The sequence below is a fragment of the Argiope bruennichi genome, chromosome 4 (assembly GCF_947563725.1).
Source record: "Argiope bruennichi chromosome 4, qqArgBrue1.1, whole genome shotgun sequence".
NCBI classification, from domain to species: domain Eukaryota; kingdom Metazoa; phylum Arthropoda; class Arachnida; order Araneae; family Araneidae; genus Argiope; species Argiope bruennichi.
Window position 1 is genome coordinate 36,080,793 of NC_079154.1, and position 19,284 is coordinate 36,100,076.

The window sequence follows — 19,284 nt, forward strand, 5'->3', positions numbered from 1 at the left end:
GACGAATGATATTTCTTCTCATATAAATATTGTATCCTCTTCGAAACAATAATCATTTCTTCTGCATTTCAGATATAAATGCATTATTACTTTACATAAATATAGCGATTTGCGTTGAACGGAAGAGTTTGGGTTTTTTAGTTTTTGCTTTATTTCTTCTTGATTCGTTTGTTTAATTCATTAAGTTCGAACACTGAAATATATGTTATTTAATACAGGCACTTAAAAAAAGGTTGTTTCTTAAGTTTGAAGTACAATTAAATAAGGTTAGTGATATTGAAATGATTTGTAAGAAGGAAATAGTTGCAAAAGCAATTCTTGAAATGCCGTAAATAGTAAAAAAAGCTTTTATCCACGGATGTTAAGTTTCCATGTTATATAAGTTTCGAAAAAAATCAGTTTCAAAGTAGAAGCGCCATTATAAATTTAATATTTTCTCTTTAATATCGTAGATTTAATTTCAAAGTTGTTGCATTTTTTTTTTTAAATCTGTACTCTGATAAAGATAAATTATTTGTTCATTATATAACTTTTCATTTTGCATATGAAATATTGCAAGCACACAGTACATAAGAACAGTGCAAAAAGAAACAGCCTATTAAAACAGAAGTATATTAATATTTTGCTAATAATCATTTGCATCTGTGAAAATCTGTAAGAGATGTTAGCTGAATTCAAATTTAATTTTTTTTACATGCACTATTTATTAAACCATAACCCAAATCTACTGCTGAAAAATAAAACAGAATAAAAAATGATTTTTACATTAATATATGTATTATACATTTTTCAGAAATTTTAATTTTTTTAAAAAAATCGTTCTTATATGTAAAATAAGTCATTAAAAATCTTGATGAATGAAGTTCTGGTCACATTTCAAAATATACATCTACACTTATATTGTAAATTTGTACTGATTAAATATGCTTTTTTTTCATATTTCAAGCAATGTAATTATTTCCAATTTCAGAAAAATTCAGAGCCGTTTTAAACTTTCCATGGAACCTCAGCTAAAGCAAATCTCGAAGCCACTTCCGCCCCCCCCCCAATTTATTGATTTTAATTTAATTTTTATTCAGCAGTTTTAAGTAGGAAATTTTGAAAAACTGCAATCGCAAGTCCCTTTCTAAAAAAATCCATTTCAATATTTCACATATAAAAAAGTGCATGGTTAAAATGTAAAATTAACTTTAAGTAAAATGTTAAAAGTAAAAGACAACTTTCTTTAAAACACTAAATAATATTGTAAAAGGAGGGGACGATTTTTTAAAACTGAAAAGATCCAAATCTTTTATAATTATAAAATAACACAAAAAAGTAACTTGTAAATGGTAATTAGGAATATTACTAGAATAAAGTTTCAAAATTAATTTAATCAGTACTTGATTTTGACGTGAATAAATTTGATCGCACGGCTCTCTGTCATAAAGTATAAAACTAAATAACTTTCTAAAACTGCTATAATTCTTCAAGAGCTGAGGGGCTCCTTGGCAGTTGCCAACTTTGCTTATTTAATAATCCTGCCCTTTTTCACCCCCTTCATTAGAATTATTTAAATAATCTCTTTGGAATGTTGACATTACTGCTCCCTTATTGTAGATTCAAATCTCTTGGGAATTTAATTATATGCATTAGAAATGGCTATAAGGGCTCCTTTCGATGTACACATTGATTCGGACGTTCTTACGCAATTTTTTTTCGTGAAAAAAAGTGCGCATGCTGCAGATATTTTGCTATGGAAAAAGTATGGTTAGTTCGCAATGGACCCATAGTTTGCAAAAGTCCTGTCCTTTATTAAAAGAAATAAAGTCAGACTTCTTCTGACTTTTCTGAGCAATGTTATTGCATTGCAGGAGAAATTCTTGCTGTAGCAATAAAGAAGTTTTTAAAGAGATATTTTATTTCTTCATAATTATATAAGAGAACATTCACTTTTATTTCTGTAATTTACTTTCAATCATAATACATGAAACCTTGATTAAATCTTCAGTATATTTCCGCTATAGAAATTTGTAATCGTGTTATTAAAATGAAATGAATCATTCCCTATTAATATATTATTAAATAAAAAAATTGCATTATAATACTTAAGTAAGAGCTATAATTTTTTTTTTCAGAACTTAGGCTAAGGTTTGATGATTTTTTATTTAGATTTGAAGGAATATTTAACAGAACATTAATTCTTTAATGCTACTATCTACAAAAAAATAATGTAAATTATTTCTTAGATCACTTTTATATTTTAAAATTACTATCAAAATAGCCTCTCACAGGAAATGTTCTAAATACTTAAAGTATAAAAATATTCTTACCATTGTTCAGCATTCATTTATTATGAAATATATGCATGAATAATATTAAATATCATTTACTCAAAGAGATGCTTCCCCTTTTCTCCTAATGCAAACAACAAAATACAATTTAAAGGGATACAAAATGAAGAAAAGCAAAAAAAAAAAAAAAAAACCCAGTTTGTAGCACATGTAGTAGAAATTATGCGTTAAGATTATTTAGTATTTAATGCATTTCTTTTAATATAGAATAATATTTATTCAATGTTGATAGTTCATGAAACATTTTATATCAGCGAGTTTTAATTTCCATAATATATATTTGAGAAACCATTTTAATTTGCATATAAATGTATATTATTTTCACTAAGATATACATTTAAGACTTTTAAAAGTTTGTTCCTAGCAACCGCAGATCTATTAAAGAAAACATATTTGGAAAAAAAAAGAAAAGGCTTAACTAATTCTGCTTTCACAATATTTTTTGAAAACTTCATCACTTTTGAATAATCTTTTATTGATTTTATAGACTTTCTACAATGCAAAGATAATTTTATTGCATACAAAAAATTCACATCTAGTTGTTATACTAAATCTACGCTAGAAAATTACATGAATCTAATTTGTTTGCATTAGAAGAGTTTACAAATAAAATTTCAGATGAAGCTGTTGACTCTAAAATGCGTTTTTTTTTTTTTTTTTTTTTTTTTAGAGAATGAACTTTCTTCTTCTTTTATATATATTTTCTTAAACTAAAAACACCTTTTGTGCAAATAAAAATACAGCTACTTTGTTTTCAAATAAACCGTTAATCAACAATTCGTTGAATTTGAAAAAAAAAAAAAATCTATTCATGACATTTGAGATGTGATTGCTAATGAGGTTAAATTAAAAAAGAGAGAAAGAATTAAATGAAATTTTCAGTTTCAGTTTTCAGATATTTATTGCATAACATTCGTTTTTCAACTTTATAAATAAATGCAATTAAAAATACAAATGACTGGCAACATTGAAACTTTTCCACCTAAAAACAAAATTGAGACATTCCACTGAAACCGAATTGAAAGAATTATCACATTTTTGTATACGAATAATAAATATTTCTACAAATAGTTGTAATAAAATATTTACATAAATATTATAAATATAAATATTGATTGTTAATATGTATAACGCATAAGAAATCTATGAATAAATCAATATTACAAATAAGAACTTGTGATTTGTTGCATATTTTTAAAATTTATTTATTCATTTCAAATTTAAATATTTTTATTACACATTAAATAATTCAACTTAATAAATGATATTTTTTTATCAATTTATTAATGAAATGAAAACTATTATAGCTATATATTTTAATGAGTATTGTTAAATTCGTTTTCATATTAGTATTACTATAATTACAAAATTACCTTACATATTTTTTTCATCAGATTCTTTCTTTATATTGTATATAAATCCATTAATATTGTTATCATTCCATTTTTGATATGTAAGCTAAAGAAGTCTCTCACTTTCTCATGTCTTTCGTTTCATCATATTCATTAATGATTCTGGAAATTCTTTGATCTAATTGGGTATACTTTTTATTTCGTTTTTTTTTTTCCTTCTAAATTCATTTCTGTTCAGCTGATGAAAAAATCACTACACCTTGACTCATCTTTTAAAGCCAAAACAATAATTTTAAACTTTGGATGTGGTTTATTAAGAATAGTCTTTGAATGTGATTAAAAAGTCTAGTCGTATTGTGCCAGCCTTCAATTGCATTATTTGTTCGATATTGCTGTTTATAGCAATTCCACATACTTGTAGATATTACTGTTTATAGCAATTCCACATACTTGTAGATATTACTGTTTATAGCAATTCCACATACTTGTAGATATTACTGTTTATAGCAATTCCACATACTTGTAGATATTGCTGAGTTGCACAACCATTCTTCAACAAAATAATCATAAAATTGTTGCAGCTTTGGATGCAATGGAGATGTTTCCTGAATGCACAGCCAACCGTCTTCAATATCGTCTTCTGGTAGATGTGCTAAAGTTGCGCACATGCGCACATGAAGGCGAATCTCGTCATTTTCTTTATATTTTCGAACTAGTCCAGGACTCTGAATTTTTTCTCCATAAACATTGATTGAAGTGAAAGTTACGTCCGATATTTTAACTGACGGGAAAAACATTTCAAATTCTTTTATAACAGCTACTTCAAAATCCGTAATAATGGAATGAGGATTCCATTCTGCATCTTTTAAAACAGTAAAGAGTTTTAAATAAGTTTCGCTATTCTCTCTAAGAAGCAGAGAAAAAACTATTGGTACAACTGTTTGATCTTCCTGATTACTTCTCGTCAAAATTGCATGAATGGTGTAGACCTGGCAAAATTGCATGCAACAACTTTTGAAGGTACCATCCATGAAAACTTTTTTACTATTTCTCAGCGTATTTCTTCCTTTTGAACTGGCGAAAATTTAAATTCTGATGTCTAAACCCAAGCAGCAAAAGATCGTTGGCCAACCATTGGCCAAGTATCGCCCCACGGAACGAGCGAGATTGGGGCGAGATCGGAGGCGATCTCGCCCCGACATTGGTCATGTCCCCCGGCGGTACGCCGCGCGATGGTCGCCCCGACTTGTTTTCGACGAATTTGCCGATCCTTTGGCGACTTGTTATTATCACGGGCGACGTTATACCAAGCATTTCGCGACCTGTTTTATCAATGGGCGACCCAATACCAATCATTTCCCCATGTGTTTTAACAATCGGCGACCCAATACCAATCATTTCCCCATGTGTTTTAACAATCGGCGACCCAATACCAATCATTTCCCCATGTGTTTTAACAATCGGCGACCCAATACCAATCATTTCCCCATGTGTTTTAGCAATGGGCGACCCAATACCAATAATTTCCCCATGTATTTTAGCAATGGGCAACCAAATGCCAATCAATAGGCAATTTATTTCTGAACACTTGCTGGTGTCAAATTGAAATATTAGTTTAATGGTTATTCAATTTTCTCAAACTCTAGAAACTAGTGTCATAATATTTAAAACTATCATACTTAAAAAATTTTGTCAAAAGACTGAAAATACGAGATATTTTGAATAGTTTACTTTTCTTTTTTACCTATTAATAGTAGTGTTTGTTATTTATTTTAATAAATTTAAAATTCCATAAAATACTTGTTTTCGATAAAAATTCATGGAAAATGTCATTCTAACAATTCTTCCAACTTTTTTTTAACTATTATTATAGCATAGATTTTACCACAATCTTACCCTATAAAATGTTTAAATGACATTTTTTTACTGCTCTTTAAAAAAAATAAACAAATGTTAAAATTATCTGAAATAATTTTAAATTTGATCACCTCAACATCTATCTACATATAAGATTTATTTCCTTCATTGATATTTCCTATTTATTTGCATTGTTTAATGCATGGGAAGAAATGTTAACATAATCATAGTTTCAATTATATAATTAATCAGTATGATTTTACCTGATATTAGAAATTTAAAAGTAGATGTATTATATATATTGCCTATATCATCTGTTTTTAAAAGCTATTTTATAAAAATTCGAAACAGAAAAATATATAATTCTTATTAAAATTTTTTTTTTTTTTTTTTTTTTACTATACACACTTTTATATTGCTTAATGTGAGCAATAAACAAATAATTCCTAAAGATTAATGAATAAAACACAAATTCCTATTTTAACACCCTAAAATTTAATGCATTGGTTAAAAATAGTTTAAAACACTAAATTATATAATTCCTATTATATGTTTCTTCAATAGAAAATATTTTACAAGCACAAATTAATAAGTTACTTCAAATTTCTTATATTTTCATAATTTATGTTTAGTGAGGTTTAGATTCGTAGCAAAATAACAAAATTTGATCAATGTTAAACAACGAATATTTCACAAATATGTTTCATAAAAATTCCATATACAAAAATGTAACGCTTCTTTCAATTTTACTGATTCTATTTACTATTGATTTTACAAAATTAATTCATGAAAAAATTTTATACCTCATTATAAATTTTAGTGTTAGCTAATGTCCAATAGATAACATTTTACAAGCACAAAATAATAATTTACTTCAAATTTCTAATATTTTTTTATTATCTATGATTAGTTTGGTTTTATGGCACAAGAATTAAATTTGATCTTTGATTAACACTGAATATTTCTCAAAAATTCCATACACAAAAATGCAGCACTTCTTTCAATTCTACAAAATTCCTTATATTTACTATTAACATGCAAAGTTTCTTCAAGTTGTAGAAATTTTACACATTATAAATGTTAGTGTCGGTTGATATCCAACATACAACATTTTACAAGCACAAATTAATAATTTACTTCAAATTTCTATTATTTTCTTGATCTATATTTAGTTGTTTGGTTTTGTAGCACAAGAACCAAATTTAATTAAGGATAAACACTGAATATTTCACAAAAATTCCATACCCAAACATGGAACACTTCTTCCCATTATAGGAAACTTTATTTACTATTAATTTACAGAGTTACTTCATATTGCATTAATTTTAAACCTCATTATAAATGTTAGTGTTAGCTAATATTCAATAAACAACAATTTACAAGCACAAACTTACTTCTTATTTAATAACTTACTTCAAATTTCTAATATTTTCATAATTTATGTTTAGTGAGGTTTAGATTTGTGGCAAAATAACCAAATTTGATCTATGATTAACTCTGAATATTTGAAAAATATGTTTCACAAAAATTCCATGCACAAAAATACAACACTTCTTTCACTTATGCGAAATCTTATTTATTATTAACTTACAAAGTTACTTTATGGTGTAGAAATTTTATACCTCATTACAAATGTTAGTGTTAGCTAATGTCCAATTGATAACATTTTACAAGCACAAATTAACAATTTACTTCAAATTTCTAATTTTTTTAAAAATCTATGATTAGTTTGGTTTTGTTTAATGGCACAAGAACCAAATTTGATCTATGATTAACTCTGAATATTTCACAAAAACTCCATACCTAAAAATGTAAACACTACTTTCAATTATACAAAATTTCTTTAGACAAATATTTTTTTAATTATTATTTTCCCCTCTTTATTTTTAGGAGAAAAGAAAAACAACTATGCAAAACAATTTATTTACAAAGACCTTCATTAAATAATATTTTAGAAATACAAAGTAAAATAATAATTTACTTGAAATTTTTTACTGAATTTTCTGTAATGACTTATACACCCAAGCAAAATCCTGAAACTATGACTTATAATTTAGAAGAATAAATACTATTGACACAAAGTAATTTATAAAAAATTTATTTAAACTTTATTTATTATGTAATACTTGAAGAGTTTGAAATTTCTAAAAATCCACACACATTTATATAAATATTATATATATGTATAACTGAATCTTCAGCTACATATAAAAAATTATACATTTATTTATACATTTCATTTTTCCTTTTTGCTGAACCTAGAAAACAATTATAATAGTAATTGAGATTTCGCTTCATTTAAAAGTACAAATAAAACATTTGTTGACAATTGGAGATGAGTAATTAACAAGCAAAAGAGCTTCTTTTTGCAGATTTGATGAACCTAAAAAACATATTCCTTAATTAGAATAATGATTGAGCTTTCACTTCTTTTAAAAGTACAAATAAAATATTTGTTGACAATTGGAGATATGTAATTAAGGAGTAAAATAGATATATAGAACTTCATAAGCTTGATAATGTTTTCAATCTGATAATGAACTATATAGGCAAATATTATAATAATGTTTAGGACAATAGAGAAAAATAATATAAACTAATGGGTGTAAAATTTATGTTACTATTTTATGAAAGGTGAAATAATTATAAACTATTCACATAAGAGTATTCAAATATAACTACATAATTGCAAGTTTTACAGATTTTTTTTTTTTTTTGAAATTTACAATAAATATATTCTGCTAATCTATTTTTTTAGCCTTATGTCGAAATAAAAATAATAACACAAATGTTATTGCAAAATCAAAACATAAGAACGCAATTTAATATTTTTTTAAAAACTTTTTTCATTAGAAATTGTTGTTAACAAAAGGAAAGGCATTGTAAATGAAATGGGAAAATATCTGCAATAATTTAAGAACAGACACAAAAAAAAAGATAGGAAATAAAATCACTTGAAAAGAATACAAACAAGAAAAGAAATGATAATGGTCGCTTACGCCTAACGCTAATAATATCACGTGCAACTCCATGTTTCAGGTAAGCAACGAATTCTAACGGCTTCAACAAAAATAATCTTTTTTATTCACTACTTAGAATAAATAATATATTATTTACAAATATATAATAATAAAAACTTTACACTTACCAAGTTTCTTGAAATGACAGTATGCGTTGCTGGTTGAATTTCAAAATCCAATACACGCCAGGTGATTCATGGGAAATTTCTAAAATATGTTCGCATAGCGCCACCTAGGAAAAGCAACTTTCCCGACATCGAGGCGACTATGGGCCGATTGCTTTGAGCCGGTCTTTTTCACTAAGTCGCCGGAGGAGTTCGCCCCGATGAAAAAGCGATCTTCAGAGGCGAAAGAAAAAAATATGGTCAAAATCCGATGTCGCGCCAATGCAAAGGTGACATTGGCAAAATACGGGCGGCGTATATCAGATGGCTGCGATGCTTGGCCAATCGTTTAGCGACTTCTCTTGCTGCTTGGGAATTGACCGACTAGCAAAAAAACTGGACCCATCGTCCATGATGATATCACCATCCAAAATAATGTCTTGTAAATTTTTTGGTTCTGGTGCTCCTCCCTGTTCTTTTTGCCTGACGCGATTCAGTTGTCTCCTAATTGCAGACAGAGTTAGTATAGTTCCTGTATAATCATGACCTCGATTAAATAAAGGACTCATTTCTTGCATGTAAATTTTTGAAATAGAACTTCCTTCCTCTCGAAAACGTTTTTTGACTATGCATGATTTTTTCGCTATTTATGTTGCCGCTATATCTGGTTTGCAGTTACGAGTAGAAACATGCAGAACTTTTCCATCTTTTAATTTCAGAGGGCCTCGACAAATTGACGATCTTTCTTTTATGCACAACCAACTATTAATATTGTGTTTGTTGGTTCGATGTAATCGGTGCTGATAACCATCGAATATAGCAGAATCCTTATTCTTTGAAGTCTTTATAAGATCCAAGACCTCCATTTGAATATCGATCAAATAATAAATATTTAATAGCAATCAATTTTTTTAAAATAGAGAAATGCTGGCTTAACTGGTGTGGAACCCGCAAAACAACTGTTGACTGAAATATTTTACTTTCAAAAAATGAGGAAAGCTACGTTTGCACTGACCAATAGCAAGAATGTAGTACAGTCAAGAGATCAAGTTTTAAGTATAACATACATGAAAGAGTTGTAAAAGAATGGGAGTAAACTTAAAAAACGAAATACTGTTCGCCAACGGATTTTGAGATGACCACATTTCGACCATTCCATCTCATTAAGGAGTAAGACGCGGTACGATGAGATCATTTCCGGTATTCCCTTTGACCTTGGTTTGGTTTAGTTTAGTTTTAGTTATATTAACGTCCCATTGTAAAGCAACACTAGGGCTGTTTTGGGATGGACCTCGTAATTTTGAACTGCGATCAGATGACGAGGATGATACCTGAGCTAGCACCCCCCTCCCCACACCACACCAGTGGGAGGACGTTTGGTCAGGACGGATTAAACGTGCAACAGACCCCCTTACACGACGGTTCTTCGGTGGAATCGGGTCTCGAACCTGAAACCCTCCGGTTCCGAAGCCGAGATCTTACCACCAGGCCACCGCGGCCCTCCCTTTGACCTTGGATTTCCCCCATTAGATAATTTTTAGTTCAATTAATGGTGGAGGAAAATTTTAATTGTTTCCACAACAAATTGCTCTGAAACTTTAAATTTGATATATTATATATATTACGTTATTTCAAAACCCTTACGCTGTTTTTATCTTCATTGTGCTTTGCACTTGCCCCATTTTCTGTTTTTCTATTTTTATTTTATGCACATATTTTTTTTTTCAATTACATCATAGTAAAAGCAGCGATATTTTAAAATGGAGGCATTTAAAAAAAATTTCCAACATTGTTTCAGTTTGAAGTTAAATCTTATTCGTAAATACAAAAAAAATATCAAAAAAAATTTCAACAGCCATATATAATATTGAAACCTACTCATCATGGAAAAATAAATCTATTCTTCATATTCTAGTCACAAGGATAGGAAAAAAAGATGAAATATTCCTACGATCGGTTTTAAGTGTCTTTTCAACAATGAAATGTATTGTTGCAAAATGCGTTTAAAATATTTCAGAAATTTATTAAGTGTAAAAAGAAAAATTATATGGTAAAAAATTTGGTATCATTAAATATATATTTTTTTGAATTTTAAGAAACTAAAAACTATTTTCTACTGTAAAATTCTAGAGAGTTTTCACGAAAAAAGAGTCAATATTTCTCTTAATTTTTGATTAATTAAAATTGTAATTAAAAATTCAAAATATCACTTTTCTACCCGCCAAAGTATATATTTGCCGAATTTGATAGACAGACGGTCTGGTTTGTACAGAGCCAGCGCTTACACACAGAGACAGAAGTTTTTTCCTTATGTTTAAGCCTCAAAATTTATTTCCCGCCAAATACTCTTGCCAACGGATATCATGTTTTAGCAAACCCTACACCCTTTTTTAAAAGAGCTACGCATAATTTATTGGACATTTATGATTCGTACGGATGTGTCCCACTACAGAATTATTTACCCAAAGACAAAGCTAATTTTTTTTTTTTATTTTTTTTTTAAGATACAATCTTCCGTGATATACGGAAGCAGTAGCAGATTAAAAAACGCTGATCTTGCCATTTAACAAAGTGCAATTACTTCCATTCAGAATTATTTATTGCTCGAAAGATACTCATTATCGAAAAATCTCCGACATTCTTTGAGTATAAATCTAGAAAAGGAATTGAGGATTGCAATGAATCTATATTTACATACTTGAAACAACTAAAACAAAAATTCTTTAGGTTTTACTTAAAAATTAAGCTTGGAATATTTTCGAATTCTGAAAAAACTTTTATGATTTGATAAAAATTATAAAAACAGATTAAATAAATAAAAATCTGAGATACATTCACAGACAATATTAAAACCGTCATTTCATATCTGAGGTCGTTTTTGTTTTACACCTAGAGCAATAAAGATATAGCGCAAAAAGAATGTTCTGATGCCAAACAAATGCGCATTTTTCATTACAGTAAAGATTATATCCTTCTATATGTTGCTTATCTCATATTTTCCTGAAAATTTTTTTAATACAATACATTTTTTTTAAACAATAAATCCTTACAATAGTAAATAAGTACATCTCTATATATCTTTCATACATCTTTATAAATAAATACATCTTTTAAATACATAAATCTTTTTAAATACAATAAAATATCGATAAACCATACTGAATGGAAATTTAATATAAAATCTTTAATATAATTAAATTATAAAACTCCGATTAATATAAAACTCTTTTAATAATGATTGAATTTTAAACTATGATAGCCTATCTTTTAAAGAGATTTTCGAAAATTTTTGTTTGAAATCATAAAGGTAAGTTTGATAATGCAAACACATTAATATTTTAACAATTTTTTTCTAAGTTATTAAAATTCTCACGTTTCATTTTTGAAGCATAAATCAGATTTCAAAAAAAAAAATCTGTTACCTTTTATTGTATGAAAAATTAGATGCCATACAATCGCATCATCGTTTCATCAACAAAAATTCAATAGTAGAATCATCATGATGTTGTTCTAAACATTGAACTGCTTTTCTTAAGGCTTCAACGCCTCAACATAACTGATTTTCAAATATTCGTTTCCATTATATTGTCATCCTCAGAATCACTCTTGCAACTGACTACTCAGGATTTTTTTTACAATAATTCTTTTGCGCTTGTAAGATGCGAATAAATTCCTCATCACTCAAAGCTCAAAACGTTCGTTTGCCGCTCTCTACATCTATCAATCCCGAAAGAACTACTTGAGTTTTCACACTCGATTATTCTTTGAAATATGTCCTTGAATTTATTGTCTCCTGGTGCCAAGCTGTTGGTATCTCTTTGCTGATTTAGAATTTGGCCTGATATTTTATGAAAAGTTCGGGTGACGATTTATTTTTTTGCCAAGGTTCCAAATTTCGGAATGCATGTAAATTACATCTTTTATTATAATGGGCTTCATCCCTTCTATATCATTATCTTTATTGTTCAGAATAAGAGAATCGAGTCTTTTCTATAATACCGCTTTGTAGATTTAACTTTCAGTTACATGGAACAATATGCAGGAAGTGGCATTAGCACGCTGAAAAATTGTTTTTATTTTTCTTTATTTCATTTAACAACAACCTGGATGCCTTTCTTGGATACGCAGCACAGAGAAGTATTATAATCTTCAAAAAATTCGAACTTGAGATTTTGATGAATCACCACGTTTTAGACTGTCCTGAGTTCGATAAAATTGACTTATAAAATATTGAAATGGATCATATTCATCGATCGATTGAATGATTTGTATTCATCGGCGATTATTGAAAATAAACTTATTTATTGGAAAATATCCGTCTGTCTACCTGCCTGGAACAAAGATAACTCAAAAACACTTTGTTGTTGTTTCTAATGGCACTTGCCATGGACAAGTTCGCTGACAAAGTCAGCGATTTTAAGCCAAGGGAGCGTCTCTTGTTTTAATAGCGCCAACTAGAGCCAAGAGAACGTCTTAGCTACTCACTCACATTCCCTTGCACAACTTTTTTTACAGGGGGGGGCACATTCACACATCTTACAGATAGAACAGATGAAGAACAACCATGCTCAAACCGGGACTCGAACCCAGGACGCCCATATCACGGGGAAGAAGCGCTACCCCTATGCCAGGACGCCGGCCAAAAACACTTTGATCTAGACGAATGAAATTCGATAAACTGCCTTTCACCAAATTTTTAGATATCTATCAAGTTTTGAGCAAAATCCGCTTAGAGGAAGTCTGTCTGCCCGGCTGTTCAAATATAATTTAACACGATAACTACAAAACGAAGAGAGATAGCTATACAAAATTCGATACACATGATTAGCGTCTGTAATCTATACACCTTTTTAATTTATAGCCAAATCCAATAAGGGATTGACATGCTGTCGGTCTGTATTTTCAAAAACATGTACACGCAATGACTTAAATATGTTATATTTAATTTGGAATTTTATGTCTACAGGTATAGTTTTGTTTCAATCGGTGATAAAAACTTATCTAAAACACAAATTCGGTTTTTGGATACTTTTAACAGCATGCGAGGGATGAATCACCAAAACACTTGCCAAAGACGATATGATAAATTCAGTAAGAAAAGTAAATTTATGCCATAGGTTAATATTTCGTAGCTATTGCACGCCAATGTCATCCAAGCTGTTCTTTGAGATAACACCTTTACTAGAAAGAAAGCGAGAAAACTTTTGGAAAATTAATTCCCCAGATTTGTTTTTTTTTTTATAATGATTGCATTTTGACATCATCTATAGAAAGATATATATTGTAAATACATTCGTATCCATAAACTATCATTGCTACACGTCTTTTAGAATTTAATTTCAACTACACAAAAAAAAACGATTAAAATGAAATGGAGGGATAATATTGAAAGTACAAAAAAGCACAGAATTACCCATTCTCTTTCAGACGTTTTGATAATGGGCTTGTCAAGAGGGAAATTCTCACCCAGTCAGTGACCGCTTGCCTCTTTTCGTCAGCAAAAATCGGACGAGGAGGGGATGAAATTGTAGAAAGCTGAATTCTAGAGAATCTGAGGATTAAAAGTCATTTTAAAGACATTTAGTTATAAATAGACTAAATAAGAGAATTTTTCTGAAGGCGACTTGGTTAACAGCTGTTAAGCTGATATACAGACACCTGATCCAGTTTCTGTCCATTTAGCTGTAGTTTGCGCTACATTTGGCTGAATAAACAAAATGCTGGCAAGTAAACTAGGTGCCGTATTCTTGCGAATCTATTTTTGGTTGATCACTAAAATATCAACACGATGGATGAAAATTTTGATGGATTCTTATTTTATTTGATACGGAAAAGGGGAAAGTTAGATTCTTGGTTAGTTAATATATGGATATATCTGTCAACTTATTTTCTTTGATTCAAACTTTACTGAAAGCTTAAGAAAAGAAGCGTCATTTTATTTATCCAAATGCTTATTTATAGCGATAAACATACAAGATTTTCTAATTTATTTCGATTTATTTCATCATAATAATTCCTTTTGGTTAAGGTTTGGAAGAAACATAGGTTGATTTTGTAGCTTCTCCTTTACAATATATATTGTAAAGGAGTGGAGGCATATTACAGAATCAAATATATTTGATTCTCTAAAAAGAATTGTTTTACTGTAGTGAAATGATATCAATTCAACACAAACTAATAGCCTAAATAAAATGTATAATGAAATTAGAACTGCAAAGTTTTGGCTTTTCTGTGATCTAGTTTCTTCTTTCTTTGCCCTCTTCAGTTTTAACTATACTAACATTTCAATTTTACGAAACATTAGGGTGTTTTTCAACGGTTTCTTCATTTTGAACTCTGGTCTGATGATGAGTTCGACACTTGAGATGGCATCCTCCCTTACAAACTTTCGTACTTCAAAAGCTGTCATAAGACAAATGTTTTATGACATTTGTCTTACTTATAACATCAGATTTAACTTGAACCCCACCTGCCTACATGAAGGAACTTTAGTGCAATTAGGTGAGCCTGAATTAGTAAAGAATCCCATATAAGAATTTCAGAAAATGCTATTATTTTAAAGAATTTTAGAGCATATTAATTTTTCTCGTGTTATCAAGATTCTGACTTTCAAAAAGAATTTATAATTTTTTCTACATCAAATTCTTTCAAAAAGAATTTATAATAAATGCTATGTTCAAGAAATATATTTGCATATACAAATTTGTTCAGATAAAATATTTTCAAAAAATACTTTTTAATAAAAAAATTTAGAATTAACAATCTGGGTTTTATAGAAAAGGAGAGACTTCCTTTTAAGTAAATATTTATTTACGTCAGCAAAAATTACATCAACAATAATTGAATTTGTGTATTTTGATGAACAATCTAATTTTGATTCCAAAAGTTCTTTAACCTTTAGTTTCGATAATTTCATTTTTTTTTTTTTTAGAATTCATTTACCTAATTAGAGTATCTATCATTTATCGTAAAATATTTAAATATAAAGCTTAATAATAAATAAATAAATATTTTTACTTATTTCGGTTATTATTTTATTTTACAATGAGATTTCAATTATAATGAGTATATCATTGAAGCACTATTCAATAGTTATATTAATCATTGTTCATTTTCTTTTATTGCAATTGGACAATTCTTACTGACCGACACAATTTGACTTGTTAGTCATTGCAAATAATTACTTATTTCGAACGAACTAATTATTGAACGATTCCTTTTCTTTAATTAAATATAAATAATTGTGATATGAACTTGAAAGAAGTGGGTGATTGGGATTTATAGCATCAAAGGCTGTTATCCCCTGTTTCCAGATGAAGAGAACAACAATTTATATCTAAAAACACAAGAGCACGCACACACACACAAAAACAAATTGAAGTTCCAGTTAGTTAACAGTTACAAAGCCGTTCCGCTGATGCGATTATATCATGTTCGAGATTCTGAATTACCAGTGAAAAGAAGCGGTACAAAAAGATGGACAGTTCCCGCAACACGGTGGTGTGAAAAAGGAAAGACCCAAAAAGAACGTGAACAGAAAATTTAATGGATATGGAAGTGCTTCAGTGCTTTAAGAGAAACTTGTAGATTTCTTTTGTTTGCAGTTATTTTACCCACAACATTTTTGAAGGAGATATCTTGTTTATCTAATTGTAGAAAAGTCCACAACTTGTCTCTATAATATAAATACTTTTTGCACGAGAGAATTATGTGTTCAATATTATTAATGCTATTGCATTCGTGACAAAGGGGATCATTATGAAGGTTAAAACGATTCAACAGTCCTGGTGTTATAATTGTTTTGCTGATTAATTTGGCCAAAACAACATCTTCCCTCCGATTTTTGGACCATGGAGATAGTGCTTCAATGCTAGGGATGTCTCCTAAAGTGTTGAAATATTTACTGTTTCTATAATTATTGATAGTGATTTGATGCGACGCATTTTTGAGGCTTGAAATCATATCTTCAGGAGAGATCCATTCAATCCTAGGTGTAATTTCTGTAACTTCTTTGGCTAAGCGATCTGAAAGTTCGTTCCAGATTATATTCGAGTGACCACGTACCCACAGGAAGAATATCTTTTGGTTTAGTCTGATTAAAGTTTCAACTTTGGAGGCTATACGTTCAATAATTTTTGGCGACTATATGGAGATATTTTTCAACGATGTAAGCGCAGAGTAGCTATCTGTAAGAATCAGACAAGCAGGAACAACGAGAACATCTAATGCTTCGGCAATGGCTAAACTTTCTGCAGTAAAAATGGAATTAATGTGATGGACTCGAAACATGAACTTTTGGATGGAAGAAAAACCAGCAATTGAGGTGTGCTGGGGTGTTTTCGATGCATCAGTAGCAATGATAAAATGATCAGGAAAGAATTTCCGAATGCATTCATTAAAATAGTTGTTAATTTCAATCAAAGACAAATTTTTATTTTGAAATTTAAAATCCGTAAGGAAAATTTCAAAGTGATTAGAGTTGGTCAATGCTTTTTTAGGCAAGGTGATAATTTGGCTGGTAGAAACGTTTAAATTATTGAGTATAAACGAGATGGATTTTTTGTCTTTGGTAGTTAATTGAATTTCCTGATTGTTATGGGATTGCTCTGTTAAAAGTGGAGAATGTAAACCATTGGCAATTTGCTTGATTAAAAACTGGGAAGCTAGTCTCGATTTTTTTTCAGAAAGAATTTCCTGTAAAGAAATGTTCTGTAGGGCAACATTCGTGGTCCATTTTGGGAGGCCTAAAGCAATTCTCAGGGCTATAGTTTGCATTGCATTGCATGCTTTAAACTGAATCTTGGAAAACCTGTTGATTACGATGCAACCATAATAAAAAATACTGAAAATGCTATTTGTGATATTAATAATATCTTTACTTCTGGGGCCATGGTTTTTTGATGAGAATATTTTGAGACCATTCAACTTTTTACGTGCATGATTTCTAAGATTTCTTGAAGATTACTGAGCTTTGATTCTTTTTAGAAAAATGAATTCCAAGAAATTTAATCATTTCATTCCATTTTAAAGGGTAATCTGCGTAAGAAATGCGTGGGTATGTTGCAATTTTTTTTCTTGGACAGTTCAGCTATTGCACTTTTTTCTGCAGTAATTTCTCGTTTCCAATAATTGCACCATTTGTATATGTTTTCCATTGTGTTTTGGTTTTTTTTTTTTTTTTTTACAATCTCCCAGGAGTGATGGCTACAAAAGACAAAGATATCATCCGCAAAAATAGTAAATTCGATCCCATCCTCTATGGTTTCGGAAAAGTCGTGCATAAAGATAACAAACAAAATTGGTGATAAAACACTGCCCTGAGGTAACCCTATGTTCAGTGTTCTGTTACTAGAAAGGGAGTGCCTCCAGCGAATCCGGAAAGTTCTGGTTTGCAGGAAGTTGAATAGCCACTTTGACATGTTGCCTGTTATACCAAGCTGTAATCATTCAAAAATAAGGCTGTCGATATGAACAGAATCATAAGGACTTTTGATATCAAGATTCACACCAACGAAGTCTTTTTTTTTTTTTCGTCGGCTTCTGCGATTTTTGCCTGAATATTGTAAATTGCAGTTTGGTTATCTCTGAAGGGTATGAACCAATGTAAACTATTATGCAGTTTTTTGTTACAAGTTAGATTGTAAGTAATGCGTTGAGTGAGGAAGTTGAAGACTTTGCAAAAAACTGAGGTTAAGACAATGGACCGATAAGAAGAAACTTTGATTTTGTCTTTGTTTGGTTTTGGAATCGGTATTATTAGAGCGTGTTTCCATTGTTTGGGCATGTTAGCCGACTCAAATTGGTGTTGAAATAATTCCAAAATAATCTAAAGTTGGTTGTTGTTGAGATTTTTGAACCAGATGGCTGGGATGTTGTCAGCTCCAGGCGTAAAGTTTTTGGTTTTATGGACTGCTTTCTTAAGTTCCCAAATTTCGAATTTTCTGTTGAGGAAATAATTTATTCCAGAAAACGCTAAAGGAATAGATTCAATATTCACATTTTGATTAGAAAGGGTCTTTGCAAACAAGTCACTTTGTGTGCTGGATCGCAAATACAGCGGTTATTTTGTATTATAATGTTATTGTGTTTAGTGTTCGGATTTGTGTGATTCGAAAATTTAGAATTTTAAAAAACATTTTTGGATTACGAGATATTGAGCAAATTTTTCCCAGTATTCTCTTTTCGCCTTTTTAGCATGGAAACGAAATAGACTTGCAAATTTTTTGTATTTTATCCAATCTGTTTCAGAAATGTTTCTGATTTCTTTTTTCCGAAAGTACTTGTTGAGCTTTTCATAATTATTACAAGAAAGATTCCACCAAGGAGGATAAGACTTATTCGACAATAGTTTAAGTGAAGTATTTTGGGTTATTATCTTAATTGCGTGCATCATAATTCCTTCAATGGAAAATTGTTTGGCATTATTAAAAAAATTCGCGTGTTTGTTGTGTGATTCTCGTTTTAAGTTGCGGCTGACATTTTCTATAACAGACCAGGAAATGACTATCGGGTTGTGATTACTATCGAAAGTTGAATCCATTACATAATAAGAAGTTTGATTATGAATATCAGATGAACAGAGAGTAAGATCTAAGATAGATTGAGTTCTTAAGGAGCT

At 29.6% G+C, this 19,284-nt stretch overlaps 1 protein-coding gene across 4 annotated transcripts in view; it reads right to left on the bottom strand.

Moving 5' to 3' along the window:
- Positions 1 to 19,284, bottom strand: part of LOC129965803 (Na(+)/citrate cotransporter-like) — a 54,968-nt gene that overhangs the window by 33,628 nt on the left and 2,056 nt on the right. For 2 of the 4 annotated variants that reach the window (XM_056079999.1, XM_056080001.1), the window contains exon 1: positions 12,089 to 12,158. In XM_056079999.1, coding sequence (XP_055935974.1) covers positions 12,089 to 12,117 — 29 coding nt within the window. In that variant the 5' untranslated portion in view covers positions 12,118 to 12,158. Of the gene's footprint in view, positions 1 to 12,088; positions 12,159 to 14,079; positions 14,218 to 19,284 lie in introns of those variants that run through there. The other 2 variants (XM_056080002.1, XM_056080000.1) reach the window with 2 other exon arrangements.